At 28.4% G+C, this 20,221-nt stretch overlaps 4 protein-coding genes across 5 annotated transcripts; 1 reads left to right on the top strand and 3 right to left on the bottom strand.

Moving 5' to 3' along the window:
- LOC128965427 (protein Wnt-6-like) lies at nucleotides 1-1,370 on the top strand. Its single transcript, XM_054312123.1, has 5 exons — nucleotides 1-10; nucleotides 161-381; nucleotides 473-537; nucleotides 616-783; nucleotides 861-1,370. Exons 2-5 carry the CDS (start codon nucleotides 165-167, stop codon nucleotides 1,320-1,322), a joined length of 912 nt encoding a protein of 303 aa, XP_054168098.1. The 5' UTR covers nucleotides 1-10; nucleotides 161-164; the 3' UTR covers nucleotides 1,323-1,370.
- Nucleotides 1,371-1,567: 197 nt separating this feature from the next.
- LOC128965420 (beclin-1-like) lies at nucleotides 1,568-3,315 on the bottom strand. Of its 2 annotated transcripts, none has more exons than XM_054312115.1 (5): nucleotides 2,376-3,315; nucleotides 2,089-2,310; nucleotides 1,892-2,023; nucleotides 1,764-1,817; nucleotides 1,568-1,702 (listed from the first exon to the last, which is right to left on the bottom strand). In XM_054312115.1, the coding sequence occupies exons 1-5, from the start codon at nucleotides 3,227-3,229 to the stop codon at nucleotides 1,603-1,605; spliced, it is 1,362 nt and encodes a 453-aa protein (XP_054168090.1). In that variant the 5' UTR covers nucleotides 3,230-3,315; the 3' UTR covers nucleotides 1,568-1,602. The 2 variants fall into 2 exon arrangements, with proteins under 2 accessions (XP_054168090.1, XP_054168091.1); XM_054312116.1 differs by having other exon boundaries at nucleotides 1,910-2,023.
- A 1,593-nt stretch (nucleotides 3,316-4,908) lies between these two features.
- LOC128965477 (S-adenosyl-L-methionine-dependent tRNA 4-demethylwyosine synthase TYW1-like) lies at nucleotides 4,909-7,195 on the bottom strand. The gene is made up of 4 exons (XM_054312183.1): nucleotides 6,121-7,195; nucleotides 5,821-6,062; nucleotides 5,616-5,764; nucleotides 4,909-5,551 (listed from the first exon to the last, which is right to left on the bottom strand). Exons 1-4 carry the CDS (start codon nucleotides 7,034-7,036, stop codon nucleotides 4,909-4,911), a joined length of 1,950 nt encoding a protein of 649 aa, XP_054168158.1. The 5' UTR covers nucleotides 7,037-7,195.
- A 3,056-nt stretch (nucleotides 7,196-10,251) lies between these two features.
- On the bottom strand, nucleotides 10,252-15,918 carry LOC128965414 (probable nuclear hormone receptor HR38). Its single transcript, XM_054312106.1, has 8 exons — nucleotides 15,760-15,918; nucleotides 14,133-14,359; nucleotides 11,990-13,043; nucleotides 11,684-11,833; nucleotides 11,451-11,611; nucleotides 11,175-11,380; nucleotides 10,932-11,110; nucleotides 10,252-10,859 (listed from the first exon to the last, which is right to left on the bottom strand). The coding sequence occupies exons 2-8, from the start codon at nucleotides 14,154-14,156 to the stop codon at nucleotides 10,603-10,605; spliced, it is 2,031 nt and encodes a 676-aa protein (XP_054168081.1). The 5' UTR covers nucleotides 14,157-14,359; nucleotides 15,760-15,918; the 3' UTR covers nucleotides 10,252-10,602.
- Nucleotides 15,919-20,221: the final 4,303 nt, after the last annotated feature.

The raw sequence follows: 20,221 nt of genomic DNA, 5'->3' as shown, positions 1-20,221 counted from the left end.
GTTCTGATCAGTAATTTGTTAGATATTTAACTATATATTGACTTATTTTATGTTTTGTTGAAAATAAAAATAAAATATACGTATTATTATAAGTATAGTGAAATTTATATAAAATATAAATGTCTTAATTATTACAATAATTGATAACTATAATTGATAGGGCAATGCCGAGACAACTTATAGTAGATCCCAATCGGATCTGCATTAAAGTGAAGCGACTCCGCGGCAAACAACCCATCCTTTGCAAGAATGAGCCCGAAATCATCAAAAAGATTATATCAGGCGCTAAGTTAGGCATTAATGAGTGTCAAAATCAATTCATCGACAGAAAGTGGAACTGTACCACAACCAGACCCCACATCAGAAAAATACTACTTAGAGGTTCACCTTTATATGACATGAAATTAATTCAATTTTATACTGTAATTAATATACGAAATAATATTAATTTATAATTTTAATTACAAATCAGATTCTCGCGAAACAGCGTTCGTTCACACCATCACTTCGGCTGCAATTCTTTATGAGATATCCAAAGTATGACTAATAAAACAATTTATTTGTAATTTTCTTAAATTTAATTTTTAAAAATGTCACCAATTTTTTTGATGATAGGGTGTAATACTGCCGGTGTGTTCAAAGCGTGACTTTTATTGGAAGGGTTGCAGCGATAATGTTAACTTTGGTTACAAAAAAACCAAAGAATTTATGGACGAAGGCTTTAGAAGAAGAAGTGATATCAAGAAATTGATTCTTTTACACAACTATGAGGCCGGAAGACTGGTTGGTCAACATATTTATATTTAATTGTCGGATAACTTCATTCATAACTAAAGAAATTATTATTATTTCAATGACAGGCTGTTAAAAATAATATGAAAAATGAATGTAAATGTCATGGTATGAGCGGCTCCTGTAGTTTTAAAACTTGTTGGCGAAAATTACCGCCTTTTAGTGAAATTGGAAACCGACTTAAAGAAAAATTCGACGGTGCGATCAAAGTGATGGCTGGCAATGATGGCAACGGTTACATAACTGAAAGTATGACTATTAAGCCACCAGAAAATGATGACATCATTTACTCAGAAGAAACACCGGATTTTTGCGAACCGAGTGCTGAAACGGGATCTCTTGGAACAAAAGGTCGTATCTGTAATAAAGGAATGGATGGAACAGATGGATGTGATCTACTATGTTGTGGTCGCGGCTATAATAGGACCATAAAACAAGAGGAAATAAACTGTCGGTGCAAATTCAAATGGTGCTGTTCTGTCACATGTGATAAATGCAAAGTCAAACGCAAAATATATACCTGTCTATGAAATAGACCATCAATTTGTATATTGATATGTATATAATATTCATTAATTAGGCATTTGATTCAATTTAAACTAATTGTATATATATTTGAGATGTGCTATCCTTTAAAACACACAAAACTAAATTAGTCATTTTTAATTATCAGAAAAATAAATCAATTTATAATAAAATTTACAAAACTAAACATTTTGTCTTAAATATGACAAATTAATGACATATATAAACAATTAATATTTACATCAAATTAATTAATTTAAACATTGATTACGACTATATCATGACTTAAGTGGATTGTGAGGAAACCCATGCGAGCGCCCACTTGAGGTTTGTTAACATAAATTTCAGTGCTTTAGTCCATTGTTCCTCTGAGTTCAGTTGAATCCTTTAGTAATCAAATATATTAAACACTAAACATAACAATATATAATTATATTATATAATACTTTATTGAATATTTAACATTAAGATTTGTGTCTTCAATGGTATCCTTTTCCATCCTTTTTTTAAAATAAAATATTTGTTTAGAAGTAAATAAAAAATTAGTCAAAATTGTATATGACTTGAGACTCACTTATAAGGTAATACAAACCCAGAATCCTTTAATTGGATGTGTTCTTTGAACTGTTGAAGACAGTCGAGGAATGCCACCATTGCATTGTCAAACTTGTTGTTCCAAAAGTAACGAATACCTCCCGAAGCATATCTAATGACATTGAAATTAGTTTATAACTTAATCTGTGACTTAAATAACATTCTATTAATGATTACAGCGGTAATTCACGGGATCTATCTTCCAGTGACTCTAAGAAGGAATGGTTGCCATACGGAACTATTTTGTATCGTTTGAAAGTGAAATTCATTTTGTTGGCCAAAGAGTGCAACAAAAGTGCCGACTGACCCCACGCGGCATTGATCTCTCCCCATTCGACCGGAACACTAGGCATTCGGCCCAATCGAAAACCATTGATTGTACCAAAGCATCCGCTGTGCCTATGGATCAGTTGGGAAATAACATCATATGAATCGGTCATTAAAAAAATATTATAAATACTTACCAAATATGAAAAGTTGCGTTAAAGACATTAGTTCTCTTAAGTTTGTCCAACAGATTCTGTGCGTAACGAAGCTGATTGTCAGCACTTTGTTGTTCATCTTCACAAATGAAGATATTGTTTCTAATATTATTGTATTCGTGCCAATACTTATCTTCTTCGGCGTAAAGTCTTTGCAATTCATGCGTCTGTTTTTCAAGTTCTTCGTCGACTTGTTTTTGTTGGTCATTCACTTCATCCAACTCTTGTAACAACTGCTTCTCAATGGTCTCCAAATTTGCCAACTTTTGTGTCATTTCATTGATATCGTCTTCACTGACCTTATAGTCGATGCCATCATTCGCTTCCATTTTATTTAAGTAATCGTTATAATCCTTACACTCGTCTTCCAGTTGTCTCAACTGTTGATCCATTTGGTCGATAACAAAGTCAGCACATTCTTCACAAAGCGGATGATCAATGTCTGACTGATCCGATAAGATATCAAACAATTGTCGCTCATATTTCATGCGATCAACGCTTCCAGAGTTTGACGGATAATGTTTGCCATCACTTCGGATGACATTTGCTGTCGATTGTGAGCCATTGTTTGAGTCGCCGATTACAATGAAACCATTGCCCGATTGGTCAGTTGAAACGGTCGAAGTGACCACTTTGTACATCACATTCGGTTGTTTGTCTTTTGTGGTCAACACTTTCGGGTCGACATTTCGGTTGGCGTTTGAGTTGATGTCTCCGTTCAACTCATTGATCAACTGTTCATCGATGGTATTCAATGACGAATGAGTTCGTAATGGTTGACAACATCGTTGACAACAAAACGATACCATCACTGGTGCGACACTCGACTCACTCATTACCGACGGCTCGACATGTGGTCACTAAATACGAGTCATTCAATTCAAGTCCTATTTATTTATATCGCAATATATTTTCAATTATTGTTTACTTTTTTTATTTAACAATACATTCGTAAACATTGAGATCAATGTAGAGGTGTTTACCATATCTTTATAATTTAAATATAAATTAAACAATACGTAAATGTTTTAATAGTTTTGTCAGCCAAGAGGCCGACAATTAGATGAAAAGATGGTTTTATTGATTATTAAATATAACGATTACATGTAGTGATTGGGTTGAGGAGACAAAACGTTACTAAAGGGTGGAAAGGGATGTGATGTCTCTATATTCGGTGTGACTGTCTGTATGTGAGTGATACAGTCGACATCTGGTCGACAATTCCCCGACCGCGAAGACCAGCGTCTATACGGCGCGGACGAATCGGGTGAACGTTTGACAACTTGTACGGCCAAATGGACAGTCTATGAACGCGTGAAACGAATCCATCCGCTAATGGATTGATGGGCGGCGTTGAGAATCGGTTCATAATACGATGGCTTCGGTGTTGTCGTGATTGATGGCGATATGTGACACGATATGATGACGTGAACGACATGTCGTTACGTCTACTATCGGGAGTCACACTTGAATGGTGTGACGCTTTCAGATGCGTCGTCTGTTTTGAACGATTTCTTGTCTTATATAGCGATGGTGAGAGCAAATCGTGATTTGTTACGACGTTTACATCTTTGTCTACGTCTGGTGAGGTGGTGTCGGCGATTTTTCGTCCAATAGTGATAGTGTCTGTCGCCCGAAGGATGTCGAGGACAATCGGTGTCACAATAGGACGACATGTTTCGGTTGGTGCTACGATTTGAACGCAAATCGTGATGTCGTTGTTCTTAGAGCTGTCCGTTGACGAGCTTTCGGTGATAGTGTCCGTTGGTTGACCGGCATCGCCGTCAGTGTGGTAGCGAAGAGCCGAAGCGATGAGACGCTCCTTTTCGATGTCTTCGGTGGTGAGTAACGTGTATATGCGGTGCCACTCCTTTATTGAGTCTTTGGTCGCATAAGGAATCGATGCCGTGGGTGGTAAGCTGTTGAGTGTCATATTGTTATTACGAGCTACCGATATGTGCGGTAAAACTGGACCGTCGGTTGTGCGAAACCGTGAGACCCGTGCGGCGACGGTCTCATTGTGGTGGCCGCTTACGTCTTCATCCGCGCTGTCTTCGGTGTTTGTCGTATTGATAACGTTGCGGTTGACACGTTTGCTACGAAGTGAGGCCCGTATGCGCTCAGCACGTGTTGGGCACCTCGTACTGTATCTGTACGGCATTTTCGATGATTCACGGTTTTTGTCGATGAAATCAACTACAGTAATGCGTTATCCTACCGACTGCGCCAATAATGTCAGCCAAGAGGCCGACAATTAGATGAAAAGATGGTTTTATTGATTATTAAATATAACGATTACATGTAGTGATTGGGTTGAGGAGACAAAACGTTACTAAAGGGTGGAAAGGGATGTGATGTCTCTATATTCGGTGTGACTGTCTGTATGTGAGTGATACAGTCGACATCTGGTCGACAGTTTATTAACCGCTAATTATTTCAATTATTTATATCGATTTATAAAATATTTTATTAAAAATCAAATAATTAAAGTTTCTATAATGACATTGATTTCAATTTATAATTTATTCTTTCGATTCCTATAAAATCGGGTGTCATTTGGATCGAAACCCCTTTCCTGAGATCCGATAACAGCCCAATCGGGTGTCATCTCAATGTAATCAAGTGATGAAAAAGTTTTTGTGCCATTACTTTCATAATACTCTTGTATAAGACGATCGAAAGCGTTGTAATCAATCCAAGTGTGCCATCGATTGTTTATCAAGAACTTAGTATTAGCGATGAGGACACAGTTGGAGTGGTTGTGCTCACAGGCCATACCGTATTTCACCTTTAAATCGCTTTTATCATTCAAATGTTTCAATAAGTCATATGAAAAGTTAAGCACTTCTTCATGAAAGGGAACGTTAGCCATCGTTAGTTGATTATCTTTACCGGTTCCACAGTAAGTAACGCCTTTAATCTCAATAAAATCTGGATTTCCGAGACCAATCAGATAAGCATAACCTTCCAGTTCGTCGACATTCCAAGACTTGACAAGAGTTAGCCGATAAACAGTTCGCTGACCTTTAAGTGAAAGAGCAGTCAAACAATCTTTAAAACGTTCCCAAAAGTCCCTAAATAATGGCCGATCGATACTCTTAAGACTTTGCTTAGAACTGGCGTCAACTGACACATAAAGTTGTGTCACGGGATCTAAACTATAATTAAAATAATATTTTTAATAATAATATAATTGAAACCATTTATAATAAAAAAAAATACTTTTTGATGGCATCGGGAAACTGAGCGTTTGTTACAAGAAATGTTGAAATATGTTTGTTATGAAGCATACCAACGAAACTATTGATATGCGGATACATAATGGGTTCACCAACTAGTGATAGGGCACAGTGTCTCACTTGCATTGCTTCCTATTAGATGAATATATAATCAATTTCAAGATATTTCAATTTCAACACAATCTTACATTCAAGCGATGATCAAGAACTCCGGGAACGCCTTTAAATTCATTGATCATTTGGTAGTGATTTGAAAGGGCTCCTTCAAAGATGATTTTCGGATCATCTAAACTCCATTTCCATTCGGTTCCCACAGGATTGGTGTGATGTCGCCAACAAAAGACACATTTGTTAGCACAGGCAAGACTTGGAGTCGTTTCCATACAACGATGCGATTCAATGCCGTAAAAGCTGTGTTTATAACAACCACCTAAATAATAGACAAATCGATTAATTTAATGAATTAACAAATGTTTTCTAATAAATACCTCTTCCTCTTAGCATAGCTTTAGTCCATCGGCAAAGTTTGACACCAGAATGAGTTCCAATGAGACGATATCCTTGTTTTGTCAACTCTTTTCTTAACTCAGTTGTTATCATATCTTTTTTGACACCATTTTGTACAGAATTATCATTTGATTTTTTAGTCATAATGTCTTCAATATCTAGCAATTTTGTATCACTTGAATCCTCTACTTTATTATCTTCTAAATCGTATTCATCAAACATAAATGATTTTGTGGCCAATTTTGTTGATAATCTACTCATCCATTGCGTATACTGACTATTAAAAGCATCTGAATCGCTAACATCCGACAACTGTATGGGAACAATAGGTATGGCCTCTAATTGTCTGAACCATTGATCAATATTTTTGGAAATAAGACAAAAGTCTTGTCCATAAGCTTTATCTCCGATACCAAAGATGGCATAATTAAAACCTTTAAGCGATGACTTATCAACTCTAAAATCATTAGCAAAGTCCTGAAGCCATTGACAAAACCAATGGCCATCAGATGTTGAAGTGCCACCAGAATAGGTCGATATGATTAAGATTAAGACATTTTTGTTTTTCGCATCTAATAGCAGATTGTCTTCAGGTTCGTAGTCATCAATACGTTTCAAATTTATTTGAATATTATTGTCGAGTATGTCTTCTTGCAATTGATTTGTCAAAAATGTCTTTAATTCATGTGATAATCGCTTTGAAGTTCCCGATTGTGTGGCATATAATATACGACACGTCTTTGTTTGGCAATCGGTGGCACTTATGATGCGGTCATTACATGTCTTATTGTGTCTCTTGTTTAACCATTTAATGGTTAGAAATGTTATAATTGTGACCAACAATCCAATGGACAACGGGATTAACTGAATTGAAGTGAGCCATTGATTGTAAGTCATATTGCGGTTAATGATATTGTGGTCACCGTTGCGGTCGATATCACATCACTTGAAACACATGTTTATTAACATTACATAATAGGGTTAATGTTTGGCGATAGAGGTGTTCACTAATGTATTAATAGGCTCTATCTTACTATGAAAACGCATTGGACTCACGACTCATAATGTTTTCTGAATATCTATTAAACTATATTTTTAATATAAAAATGACCACAAATGGCAAAGTTATAGATAATTTTAGATTTAATATATTTATAATTAATTATTTTTTATTTACTCTTATGATTGACCAGATTATTGCATCAGACCTGTTAAAAGAGGTCTGATTTTAAGATAGAGCCGATTAATACAGTATAAGACATAGGATTTGAATATAATATTAATTTAATAGAAATAGAAATAAAAATAAAAATAAAAATAAAAATAAAAATAAAAATAAAAATAAAATATAATATAATATAGTATTTGAAGATTTTGAGAGAGTCTTAAATAGCGGCGATGCTATTAATTTCAATTATCTGATCAACAATACGTTGGATTTAAAAGTGACCAAGGGCAATGTTGGTGACCATGGTCAATGTTGTGGATCATTTTTAACTAAATAAGATTGTAATTGGTCATTTTTTAATTTATCGTATGTTTAGATAATATATATATATATATATATCGACTGCAATTATTTGGCAAATCATACAATTAATTTAAAAATGACCAATTACAATCTCATTTAGTTTAAAATTATCTACAACATTGACCATGGTCACTTTTAAATCAAACGTAAAGTTGACCAGATAATTGAAATTAATAGCTGTTTAGGACTCTGAAATCAATTCAATAAATAATTAATAATTTATGTTAAAAAAACTTATTAAAAGCAATTAAAAATATTCGTTTATATAATTTTAATTCTTTTAATTAAAAAAATTTTATAAATAAACAAAATTAATTTGTTAAACAAAACAAAATTGTGTGTGTAAAGTATAGTTAAATTATATTTTAAAAATAACTTCAATAACTTTAAATTTAGCTATTTTTTAATTATCTAAATTTTTTCTTTTAAATTATTAAATAAAATATAGTATTTGAAGTTGTTTTTACTGTTAATGCATAGTTAGTTTCAAAGTGTATATAATTTAATATACGAACTGTTATTTTCAATTGAGTTTAATTTATATTTGATTTCTTGTAATAATTTATTTACTGTACTGTTATTACAGTTAATTTGAAACATAATCGATAATTTTAAGTGTGTGTCAATTGTGTAAATTTATTGTAATTTATAGAAAAATAAATTATAAAAGATTTTTATATAAATACATAAATGAATATAAATACTGAATAATTGATATTAGATAATGAGTGATACTTAATTAAAAAACACGAATAATAATCATAAGTATAATTTAAATACTAAATAAATATATTAAAAGTATATAATGGTTTGATATGCTTAAAATGACATTTTCAATAAAGCAAAACATTAAACTGTTGATTAAATTATGTAATTATATATACAGTATATTTATATATACAGTATATTGTATATATTGAATAATTTCAAGTATTTTATTATCGTTGTTTGCTTAATTATTATAGTATAGTAACCATTTAATAATATTTAAATTAAAATAATTTAAAAATCATAATATTCATTGTCACTATTTTATGATTAAAAATATTTATTAATAGTAATTTACTGTAATTTTTAAAAAATTTAATTTATTGAAATATAATATAAATTATAAAATTTATTCATTTATTTCAATATTTTAATATAATGATAGATTTTTACAAATTATAATAATTTGCAATAATTATCAATTTTAATACATTAAGTCTTAAATTTCAATAGAAAATATTGAAAATAATAAAAAATATTTATAAATTAATTATCAATTTATTTGCAATTTTATCGATTTAATGAGTTTATAATTTATACACTTATTGTGTAAAATCATTAAAAATGAAATATTAAAATGTTTTTAAAAGTGTTGACAATTTTACAACTTATCATTTATTTACGTATACTTTCAATCTTTAAGCCATAAATATTGTAAATTATCTCTCCTTTGATTATGAAATGTCTTCACTTATCATAAGAGAAAACAAATTAAGTAAAAGTTTTCCGATTAATAAAACTAAACAATTGCTGCACAGGTGTGACAATTGTGACAATTATTAATCAAAACTATTGAAGACAACAGTAATCTCTGTTTACTACAACATACTTACCTTTATCTCAATTTAAGATATGCTTTGATTTCAGTTAATTCATAATTAATTGTTATTTATTTTATAAATTATTATTATATAAACAAAAGTAAATTATTTAATAAATTAGTTTTTTATTTTTTTTTTTGAAAATATTTTAAAATTGTATTTTACATAAACAACAGTAATAACAGTAGTCAACATTAACTAATATTTTTTATATTATATGTAATTATCAATAGTTTATAATTATTGTAAAATTTTTATTTTATGATTTTTATTGACAAACAATTTCTCTTTCTTTGAAAGAAATGAGAATATAATGTATTTATGAATAAAATATAATTTATATTAAAATTTATTTCTTTTCTATTTAAAACATATTTTTATGCCAAATAGCTTTTACATTATTAACCTTATTTTAATTATTAAGTTTATGTAATAATTAATAATAAGATTCTAATTAACAATTTTTATGATAAAATAAATTATTATTATTTATATTTATATATATTTATATGCAAAACAACTATAAAATAATACTTAAAAATTTCATAAATAAATAAACTTTTAAAATTAATAATAAATAAAATCTTAAAAAGCTCTTAACAGTTAATTATTAAAACTAATTTATAAATATATAATATACATTATATACAACTAAGTGATAAAATGCTAAATAAAGACAAAATTATTATATATAAACTCTTTTATATAGTCTAAAAAGTGCATTAAAACTGCACTATAAATGGCACAAAATCGTAATTATTAATATTTTTGAGATATAAATTTAATAACATTTTAAAAGTGGGATTTATATCTATTATTGACTAAAAATGACAGTTTGTTTTGACTTATTATTGACTAGTTTTAGGGACAAAATCTTATAAACTATAAGAAAAATTAATTGTAAATATTAATTAATAAACAAAAAATCGTGTCTAAGGCTTAAGGAGTTTCACATTATTAGTTATTCTCCTTATATTTAATATGTAATAATAATAATAATTTAATTATAATTAAGTAGCGATTATTCACTACATGTAACGGCAGTGGTATTGGTGCTAACAAATGAAATAAATGCTCTCATTATAGCTAATAATAGATTTATATTAGAAGATAAACATTTATATTATCAATCATATAATGTTTAATAATAACTAATAAATTCTATAAATTAAGTTTTAAAGTCAATATTATGTAATCCTTGGGAGTATTTAATCAATTAATACTGAAAAATGGTGCTAAAAGTTTGAATGAATGGGTCCGTGAAATTGTTTCAATCGTTTTGTTTGTGTGTATGTGTTATAGTGATTGTTGTGGTCATTAAAGTAAGTGGTGGTCAGTAATGTTCAATAGGGTAGAGTCGGCGAAAACATACTTTCGATAGCAGCCGGTGTTGAGACAACGTCTTCGAGTTTCAGACAGAAAATCCTTTGCAAACCATTGACAGAAAGTGTGCGCAAATCCGGCAGTTTTGCCAAAATTCTGGAGAAATAGTGAGGCTTTTTCTGTGCTTCACTATTGTATGTGACGTGATCTTTAAGACTGTTTATGATCTTCATCTGCAACTGTTCCACTTTATAGGCATCTTTCAAACCGTGTCGATCTATTATATGATAATTATAATAAACAATTATAACAAATAACAAATACAGACATATATTTTAATAGCAAATACCTGTGACAAGAGTGAGAGCGCATAAACAGGCAAATGCAGAGATGTCTAAATCCATTAGACGGATGTGTTGTGAAAAGTCTATAATTGATGTCAACCACTCACCAAAACTCCGTTCGCACTGATATTTACTTAATATAAATCCATTACAAAATGTAAACCTATCCGAGTTTGACTGCATTCTGTTAAATGACATTTTTTAGTACATTTCCTAAAAGTATATTCAGATAAATATATTGTTCACACCTGTAGGCCATTCTCAAGACAAACAACTCAAGACATGCCGACTGAAACAATAAAGTTTGATCGGATTTGTCGAGATCTGTAAAACCCGGGACTTTTTCAGCAAAATTATGGATAACTTCAAGAGATGACATTAAGATGTTATAAAATTGTGTAATATATTCAGCTTCGGATCCATTATCACTATTGGGATCACTTGACTTTTTAAACTGCAATATTCAATGATTTGCAATATTAATATCAAAATTATATAAATTTATATCAAAAAGTAAAACTTACGAGACTATAGTCAAGATTAGCTAAATCTGGTGTTGTGTCCACGTGTGCCCTCACAAGTGCTGTGATTGTGCTAATTGGTGGCGAAGGCGGAGACTCTTGTGGTGACTTTGGCTTTGACGGCAATCGACCTCTTCGTCCTTTAAGACTATCAGTTCTGACAACTATATGTAGTCAACGAAAGACACTTTAATAAGTATTCATTTAATTTTTAAACACAAGTCTTGTAAACACACCTTCTTTAACCATTCCGACGGCCAGACATTTCTGGAATCGGCAGAACTGGCATCTATTACGCCGTCGTTTATCAACGGGACAGTCCTTATTGCCGAGACAGACATATTTGGCTCCTTTTTGAACAGTTCTTTTAAAAAAGCCTTTGCATCCTATTTAGTGATAATCAGATCATTAGATTATTTTAAATTACGGATGTGTTTCAAGTATTTATTTAGAGTATAGCACTTATAATCAACTGTTTATTCAGTAAATACTATGTTTAGAGCTTCTGTAGTGATAACAAAAATGATAGCAATGAAGCATACCTTCACAGGTGCGGACACCATAGTGCTGACAGGCGGCGTTATCACCACAAACAGCGCACAATTGACTTGGAGAGGGGGAATCATTTGGTGACGATCTGTTTGAGTTAGTGGTGGTCGGAGTGGCGGGTGTTTGCATGCAAACACTTGACTCGGAGGACGTGGGACTCGCCAGAGTCAACGGTGCTTTGCGCTGAACTTTAGTGTTGTTAAGTTGAGGAGAGGAATCGCTTTGATATGAAGATATGTTGTGAAGTGAGGGACAGTAATTAGTTTTTGTTTCAATTGATGAGCACTGATATGATATGCTCTCCTGCGGTGCAATGGTTTGAGATTGAATGGTTGAAGGCGTGAAAGTATTGAACTGATAGTGTTGTTGCGTTACTTTGTTGGCGACAACAGGTTTATCACTGGTTAGAGGATATGTTGCACCGCTTTGGTATGTGTTGCGTGTTGTCATCGGTACCGAAGCTCCGTAACTGATATCCATTGGTGTCGGTCCACTGGTTGATGGAATATAAGTGTCGGGTGCTTCTTGTTTTAACACTAATGGCGTCACATTTGTATTAGGAAGAAGTTGTCCGCAATAAGAAGCGGGAGATAGAGATGGAGAGCCAACTGAAGCAACTGAAATATTGGAGCGCGGATTCAAAGAAAAGTTGTCGCTCTCGAGTGAATCGTCTTCAGATCCAATGTCTTCAAATTTGAAATACATTCCTCCTGAAGCTGATACCTGTTGTCTGTAACGAGGAGAGTATGTTTCGAGAAAACTGGGAAGAATGGCTGCGTTGGGAGTCGATGGCGTCGAAGTGACCGAAACTGATTCCAATGAACAAGTAGTTGACGGAGCAGTACTTTGACAGGTGGGTGACAATGACTGCTCTGTTGGTTGACTGTACATATCGGTCAAGTCAGCAAAGTCCGACTCGTCGTCAAGTGAGTCCTCTATAGGAAAGTCAAAAAGTTTGAAGTCTTCAAAAGTGTCGTCAATTATATTATAGGGATTGACTGTAAGGTCGGTGCCCAGCAAAGTGCCAGTACTGCCAAACGAAGCACTCTGTAAAATAAAAGTCATGTTGTAGTCAAACAAACAACACTTTCGGCAAATTTGCCAAAGCTTTCACACAATACAGACACTGATTCTCTCAGATTTAATAATATGTGATGCATTGCATAGCGTTAACTCCACTGCACAGGTATCTTATAGACAGACCGAAGTTCAATTGCAATATACAGTATATATATAGTATAGTATAGTATAATATACCTGTAGTATACACTAAATATTACATTATGTATATAATTATACAGAAAATAAATTTAATTAAGATTGAAAGTATCAAATCAAATGAAATGAATATTAACAATATTAGTCATATAATGAATTGTGTTGTTTGTCTATTAAATGCTTATTATTATCAAACTATTCAAAAGCACATGAGAGCTACTTTATGTGTACAGCAATTATTTTTTTATTATCAATTTTTTCAATAACTTTTAATAAAGAATAATATACAGTGTAATACACACTACAATGCGCTAAACTAAAGTAATGCTAATATTATCAAAAACACTTAAAGTGTAGATATCGTATCATATAAATGGAGATGAGTTTTAATAAGTGATGGCTTAGGTGACAAAATGTGCACAATTATCACTTGATTAGCTATCAAATCAATTACTAATATCCAATATATTTATATGGCTGCCAATGAGACACTTGATGGCACCCTTGATCTACTTTAAAAAACTCCTTTTACTAGTTATAGGTAGAACTCCTTTTAATAGTACTTAATTTTATACATATTTACTCGACTATTATTATTGATATATTTAATACCTCTTTATCAAATAAAAAACAGTTAATGCTTTGATTTAATAAGAAATAAATATTGTTATCTTAGAAACTTAGTTATAAAAATATTTGATTTGTTATAGACTTTAGCTTATGGTCGTTCAAATTGATGCAAACAATTATTGTTGAATATTACTGTATATAGTTCTTAGTTTATTAAATAGGTATAACTATGCTATATATATATATTTCAATAGTTTTTAAATAATAAACAGTTTGAAAACTATTTTTACTAAAAAACATATCATACAATATAGTACAGTATATATATATATAATATAATATTCAAACCTGATGTTGTTGAAGTAATATCATGGTTGTATCCAATTTCAATTTCTTGTGAACTGTTGCAACGGTATCGATACCGTGCAGTTGGTCACCAGTATTATTATTACACGCGTTATTATTATTATTATTTTGTAGACAATAATATGGTTGACAATTATAATTCAAAAGTTTGGGATGAGTTGCGATATTTGTAGACTCGGTTTGCAATCTTGTTTGGTCTGTCCCGCTATCTGTTCAATAAAATCATTTTATTTAATTTACTTTATTCTCTATGTTTGTTACATAAAACTTCAAACATGTGTAACTTTTTTTAGTTAAAGTTAAACTATTTTTGCAAAAAATATTTTATTACGTGCATAAAAATTTCAGAATTATTATTATTATTAGTCTATATTTAAAATTATTGTCAAATCTGGATTTAAATAAAACTTTAATAAAAAGCCTTTAATCAAGTGCAAGGCAACTAAACATTTTCTATAGTATTGTCATAAATTAATACAATATTAGCAATAATAATAGAGTAATAAAAATTATAAGAATATGCGCCAAATTTAAGATATTTTTATATTTTAGTTGACGTCAAGTAAATGCAGAATATTATATACAAAGAATGCTATATATTATTGAAGAATAAGTAGTGTATACAGAGTAGACAAATGTGTCTAAATATACAATATATATATTTATATATAGCATAGACTTGTATTGAAATGTTTATAATAGTAAGTTGTATTGTATTGGATTAAAGCCTATGATCTATAATGACGTGAGAAAATAATGGCACAGAAAATCATTACAACAACTGACGCAATGAGAGGCATGTCTTTACCGCATCGGTAACTAGGCTTCACTTTTTCCGTTACTATGATATGTTTGCGTCAGAGCTCAGGTCATACCAGAGAGTAATCCGAGAGTCTATTGTCAAACACTGGGAGAGAGATTCCGGAGTGCTATTCAACCAATCGATTGTTTATTTACGTGATTTCAGTGCAAAGCAATTGAATTATGTTATGTAATGTAATCGATAAAAAGGATCACATATTATAATAGTAGTAATGCTTTACTATAAGTTTGTTTTGCAATACAATTGTATTGTAGAGACCGACTCAATAATAATAAGGACACACTTACTAAATATAGAAACATCAATACAAAGCTTTTCATTGATAGATATTTTATTTCTAAATGCATTTACTATTTAGAAACTTATATTTTTCGTTCACTAAAAATATTTTACTATTATTATTATTATTACTATTATTATTATTATTAATTGTTAAAATTGAGAGAAAAAATAATACGCTAAAAATAGTAACGCAAAGCAAATAAGTAAATATTTAAACATAATTTTGAAAAACATAAACTTACTATAATAGTAGGTTATATTAGATGCATATTCCACTAATTATTTGTTTAATAAGCATTCAGTTTTAAAAATAAAATTTGGTTTATTTAATAAAATTTCCAACAATTAGTGTAAAATTATGATATTATCCAAAATCAAAACACTAGGATTAGTTCAAAACACTTAATTTGGTGGAAATATCCAAATAGTTTGCATTCAATAGTTTGTTTTAGTAATAACTTAAAGTCAAACAATTAGTATAATTGAAAAGTTGATTCACAATACCTTTTTGTGAACACTTATGATGAGTCCAGTTATGATGCGATGAATTGAGCCAATGGTAGGTATTTTTTGGCTCAAAGTCTGTGGTCGAGAAAGAGTTATTCAATGGATGTGATGGATATCGACAAGCGATGCGTTGATGAACTTGTTGTGACTGATTGTGATGTTGTGCCAGATTTCAAGATTGCAGATCACAATTATAGTGACCACTGATATAATAAAAATTTGAAGAGTTGTTTGCAATGAAATGACTAGTTGTGTGTTAGCTTCAGATATGAGACAGTCTTCACCACGAGTTTAGTATATATTTGTTGGCTTACGTTCTCCAGTGGATCCGTCTCTCAGACAACGATACGTCTTTCGGACGTCAATGCCGTCTGTCTGACGTCAAGAGGCAATCGATGGCTACACTCCAGGCTTATCATAGGCTCATCCACGACATGCACTCGTAGTATCTGACTGTACGGTACAGCAGATCTTTGAAACGTCAAAATTACGTCAAAATTACGTCATTTGATGGCAAACCAGAAATATTAGTCCAAAAATCTATTTCAATTCATTTTATCGATTTTACATCACTTTATCGCGTATTCAATAGCAGATCTACTCAATAGAGTCTATTATAACTTATATTATATAGAAATATACGTATAATATAGTATAGAAAGTACTTTCAAAATACAGACATTTTTGTTTTGTTATTATCCATACTTTCAAATGAAAATTTATTTATTTTTTCATTAGAAAAAAATATTTTTTACATAAAAGCAATTCGTGTTAATAGATATTAAATAATTCTAAGATTATTTGTAATAAATAATTAAAATCAAAACTAAATAAATCCTCAAATACAAGGATTTCCATATACTTGTTAGTTGTAATGAAAATTTGAATAAATAATAATTTTATCATAAAATAGGATTTCAACACAAATTCTAATTAAATTAATAAAATACAAGTCATTCAATAAATTGTTGAATTGACAATTCAATGCTTATAATTATGATTTATAATTACTTTCTCACAACACATTTAATATTATTGGGTAATATAATTTGTGATTACCAATAATTGCCATAAAATTATTAAATTACAAATATAGTAATATAAATTTAATTATATTTATAATGTAAAATTTCAATATAATTTGAGGCAACAACTACTAATTAAAAATAATCTTAAAATTTTAAATTAATAGATTTCAAATTTATTTAAATTTTATTTAAATACATAATTTATATATACATCTATAAATTCTTAATTACAAAATTATATTAAAAATAAATAATTATTATTTATTGTATGAATTACAAAATAATCAAAAAATAATTTTTATAATTTATGATTTAGATTTTTTTTATTTTAATTTTATATTATCTTTATTTGAAAATATATTTATACTAATTTGTAAGTGTTTTATATTAAATATTTGTAAAAATTAATATCAAATTATATCAATATCTCACAATAAATATTACTAATTAAAAAATGATCTCTTAACATTTTTCATTTTTATATAAAATAATTTAATATAAATATAGTAACATAATTTATTTGTACTGTGTATTGTTATCGACACTTTACTATAATATATACTAATTATATTTTACATTATTTGCATAATACTGTATATTATTTACAGGTTTTTTTAAAAATAGCAAATATTATTTTGTTTATATATTTTTTAATGTTTAATATGTTTATGATTTAATTTACAATAAATATTTTTAATCGTAATTATAATATTAATATTAAGTTGTTATTAAATATATTATTTTTTTATTAAATAACAAAAATAGGTCTAAAATAAATGAGTGTAGGATTATTTATATAAATCTATTATAAATAAAAACATCTAATAAATAGCTTACATAGAATATTTACTCAAAATATACCACAGTTTATGCATATCAACATATTTTTTAAAATTAAAAATGGGGTTTATTTTTTTAATTTTCAAATTGCTAGAATTTACTTGATTTAATTTTGAACTTTTCACTAAAATTCAGTTAATATTTTATTAAAAAAATAATACAAATAAATAATTTTGTATTAATTTTTTCTTGAAAACAAAAACTAATTATTGGATTCAATTAATAATTTTATTTAAAATTTAAATAGGCAATTTTTAAAAACTAAAAAGTAATATTATATACAATTAATATTTTTAAATTATTTTAATATTGTTAACATGGTTATTAGTGATAGTGATAACATTTATTATTAAATATTATATTTAATTACAAATATATTGATAGTTAATAAATAGAAAATTTAAACAACGATTAGCGCTTTATTATAAAAATTATTTATAGTTTTTAATGTGCATTCAATAACATTATAAATCTATATTATTGTGTATTATATTATACAATATATTGAATGACGTTATGAAAGCACGAGAAGTAAGGAACTGACGTAACGACTCATCATATGAATAGACATTGCATTATGTGATGAAAGTTGTAGTAAACGCTATAGTATTCACAGAATATTCTTACATATTATAACATACTGTATATGGTATACAATTTAGTGATATTTATATAGTATTTACTTTTAAAAATATAATTAATTGATTTTTATGGCAAATCAATTTTATATAAGTAATAAAATAAAATACAAATTTATAAATATAGAAATAAAACGTAGAAAAATCAATACATTGTACAGAATTGTCAATAATATCGTGACAGATAATATTTATGTATACTTATATGTAATTATAACAATTTTCGTCATCAAAATATATAAATATTTAATCAAACAAATGAATGCATGACTTGCGTTAACAAATACAGTATAATTATAATACAAAACTGTTTTTATGTAGCAAAACACAGCTACATAATAGCTAATATTTACTACTACAGTATTTATATGCTGTATATAAAAAATTATATTTTATAAATATTATGATAACAATAGTGTTGTGACGTAAAATTATTATAATGTAAATATTAAGTAGAAAGTAATTATTAACTTAGTAAAATTTATATCGATTTTAAATTTATTTACTATGAATTTTACTATTACATAAATAATAAAAATTTACATATTATTTATAATAGCATAATAATAATAATAATTATTATTATTATTTTATTATAATTTATTAATCTAATATTGTTAGCCTTAAAGAAATCTTTCCTGTATATACTCTATAATTGCTAAAAAGTATAATATTAATACAGTATAAAATAATTTATAAATAATTTAAATGAGACATTTTTTTAATTCACAAATTGTTTATATTTTATTTATTAAATTCTTATAAATATATTTTACAATTATTATATGTAAATCACAATTTATATTAATGATATAAATGTAAATAGGAAATAAATCTATAAAAAACTAAATAAATGTAGATTAAGTAAAATATTAAATTACAAATTAAATTCATAAGAACAACAAACAAATTCTTACCTCAAAACTTAAATAAAAGTTATGTAACATTAATTAAATACATATGTTTTATAAAATATATATAATCCTCAATTTTGATGAACTAAACACAACTAAATTTTTCAACAATTTTCTATCAAATAAATTGATTATACAATATTAATAACTTAAACCAAACTAATACATATTCACAAAATTAACACAAAACTAATTATATTAAATCTATTTATGTGATCTTATTTAAAAATTTCTTATATTTCTTGTATAATACTTTAATGTCTTTTATTGGATATTTCATAGAAAATTATTTAACAAAGTTATAAAAATACCAAATTATAAAAAATTAATTTTAATTAATATTTGAAAAAATATAAAATAATTTTTGAAAACATAATAAAAGCAAAACTTATTATATACTATAATTAATTAAATTAAAATAAAAATATACTGTATTTATTTTTTATAACAACTTAATTAAACCGGTATTATATAAATAAAATGGTGGACACATCGGACACATTGTGTTTAATATAAGTAGATATGTGTTGTCATCACAAGTAAAATAACAGTAAGAAAGCAATAACTGTTTTCTTCTCTCTTTTATAGTCATCACTGACTTTCATATGAACTTTAGCTTAATTTTTGTGCCAAACATATCCCATACATAAGCCAATAATAATAGCCTTTATTTTTACATAATATATGTTTAACAAAACCCAGAAACTAATGCCAGATAACTAACGTCATCTCAAATGAATATATCCATAGAAACTGAGATTCTTGTCGATCACTTGCGTCACCAAATCAACCAAATTCTTGCCGTTTATGACGTCAATCATTGTGTTAACCAATACTTGTAGTGTTTTATACAGAATTACAATCAAATGACAGTTCAACAGTATATTCACTGAAATATATGAAATCCCTGTTTATGTTAAAACAAATGTTTGCCAAAACAAAACTCTTGTCAATAAATTGCAAATACACTTATAATACACTTATTTTGTCGTTTAATTCAATATTTGCCAACTTTTTATATAAATCATTTGCTTAAGTA

This window comes from Oppia nitens, unplaced genomic scaffold (genome assembly GCF_028296485.1).
Source record: "Oppia nitens isolate AA-2021 unplaced genomic scaffold, nextdenovo-longstitch-racon4-pilon3 scaffold17_pilon_pilon_pilon, whole genome shotgun sequence".
Lineage (NCBI taxonomy): Eukaryota > Metazoa > Arthropoda > Arachnida > Sarcoptiformes > Oppiidae > Oppia > Oppia nitens.
The sequence above is the reverse complement of the archived record's forward strand: the minus strand, read 5'-3'. Positions and strand labels throughout refer to the sequence as shown.

Coding starts and splice junctions, on each gene's coding strand:
- LOC128965477 (XM_054312183.1), bottom strand. CDS start 7,036: ATGACTTACAATCAATGGCTCACTTCAATTCAGTTAATCCCGTTGTCC. Junction 6,063..6,120: donor AGCTATGCTAAGAGGAAGAG/GTATTTATTAGA, acceptor TCTATTATTTAG/GTGGTTGTTATAAACACAGC. Junction 5,552..5,615: donor TTTCCCGATGCCATCAAAAA/GTATTTTTTTTT, acceptor TTTTAATTATAG/TTTAGATCCCGTGACACAAC.
- LOC128965414 (XM_054312106.1), bottom strand. CDS start 14,156: ATGATATTACTTCAACAACATCAG. Junction 13,044..14,132: donor TATTACTTCAACAACATCAG/GTTTGAATATTA, acceptor TTTATTTTACAG/AGTGCTTCGTTTGGCAGTAC. Junction 11,381..11,450: donor CTAATCTTGACTATAGTCTC/GTAAGTTTTACT, acceptor TGAATATTGCAG/TTTAAAAAGTCAAGTGATCC.
- LOC128965427 (XM_054312123.1), top strand. CDS start 165: ATGCCGAGACAACTTATAGTAGATCCCAATCGGATCTGCATTAAAGTG. Junction 382..472: donor CAGAAAAATACTACTTAGAG/GTTCACCTTTAT, acceptor ATTACAAATCAG/ATTCTCGCGAAACAGCGTTC. Junction 538..615: donor TTCTTTATGAGATATCCAAA/GTATGACTAATA, acceptor TTTTGATGATAG/GGTGTAATACTGCCGGTGTG.
- LOC128965420 (XM_054312115.1), bottom strand. CDS start 3,229: ATGAGTGAGTCGAGTGTCGCACCAGTGATGGTATCGTTTTGTTGTCAA. Junction 2,024..2,088: donor AGATCCCGTGAATTACCGCT/GTAATCATTAAT, acceptor CAATGTCATTAG/ATATGCTTCGGGAGGTATTC. Junction 1,818..1,891: donor GGGTTTGTATTACCTTATAA/GTGAGTCTCAAG, acceptor TTTTAAAAAAAG/GATGGAAAAGGATACCATTG.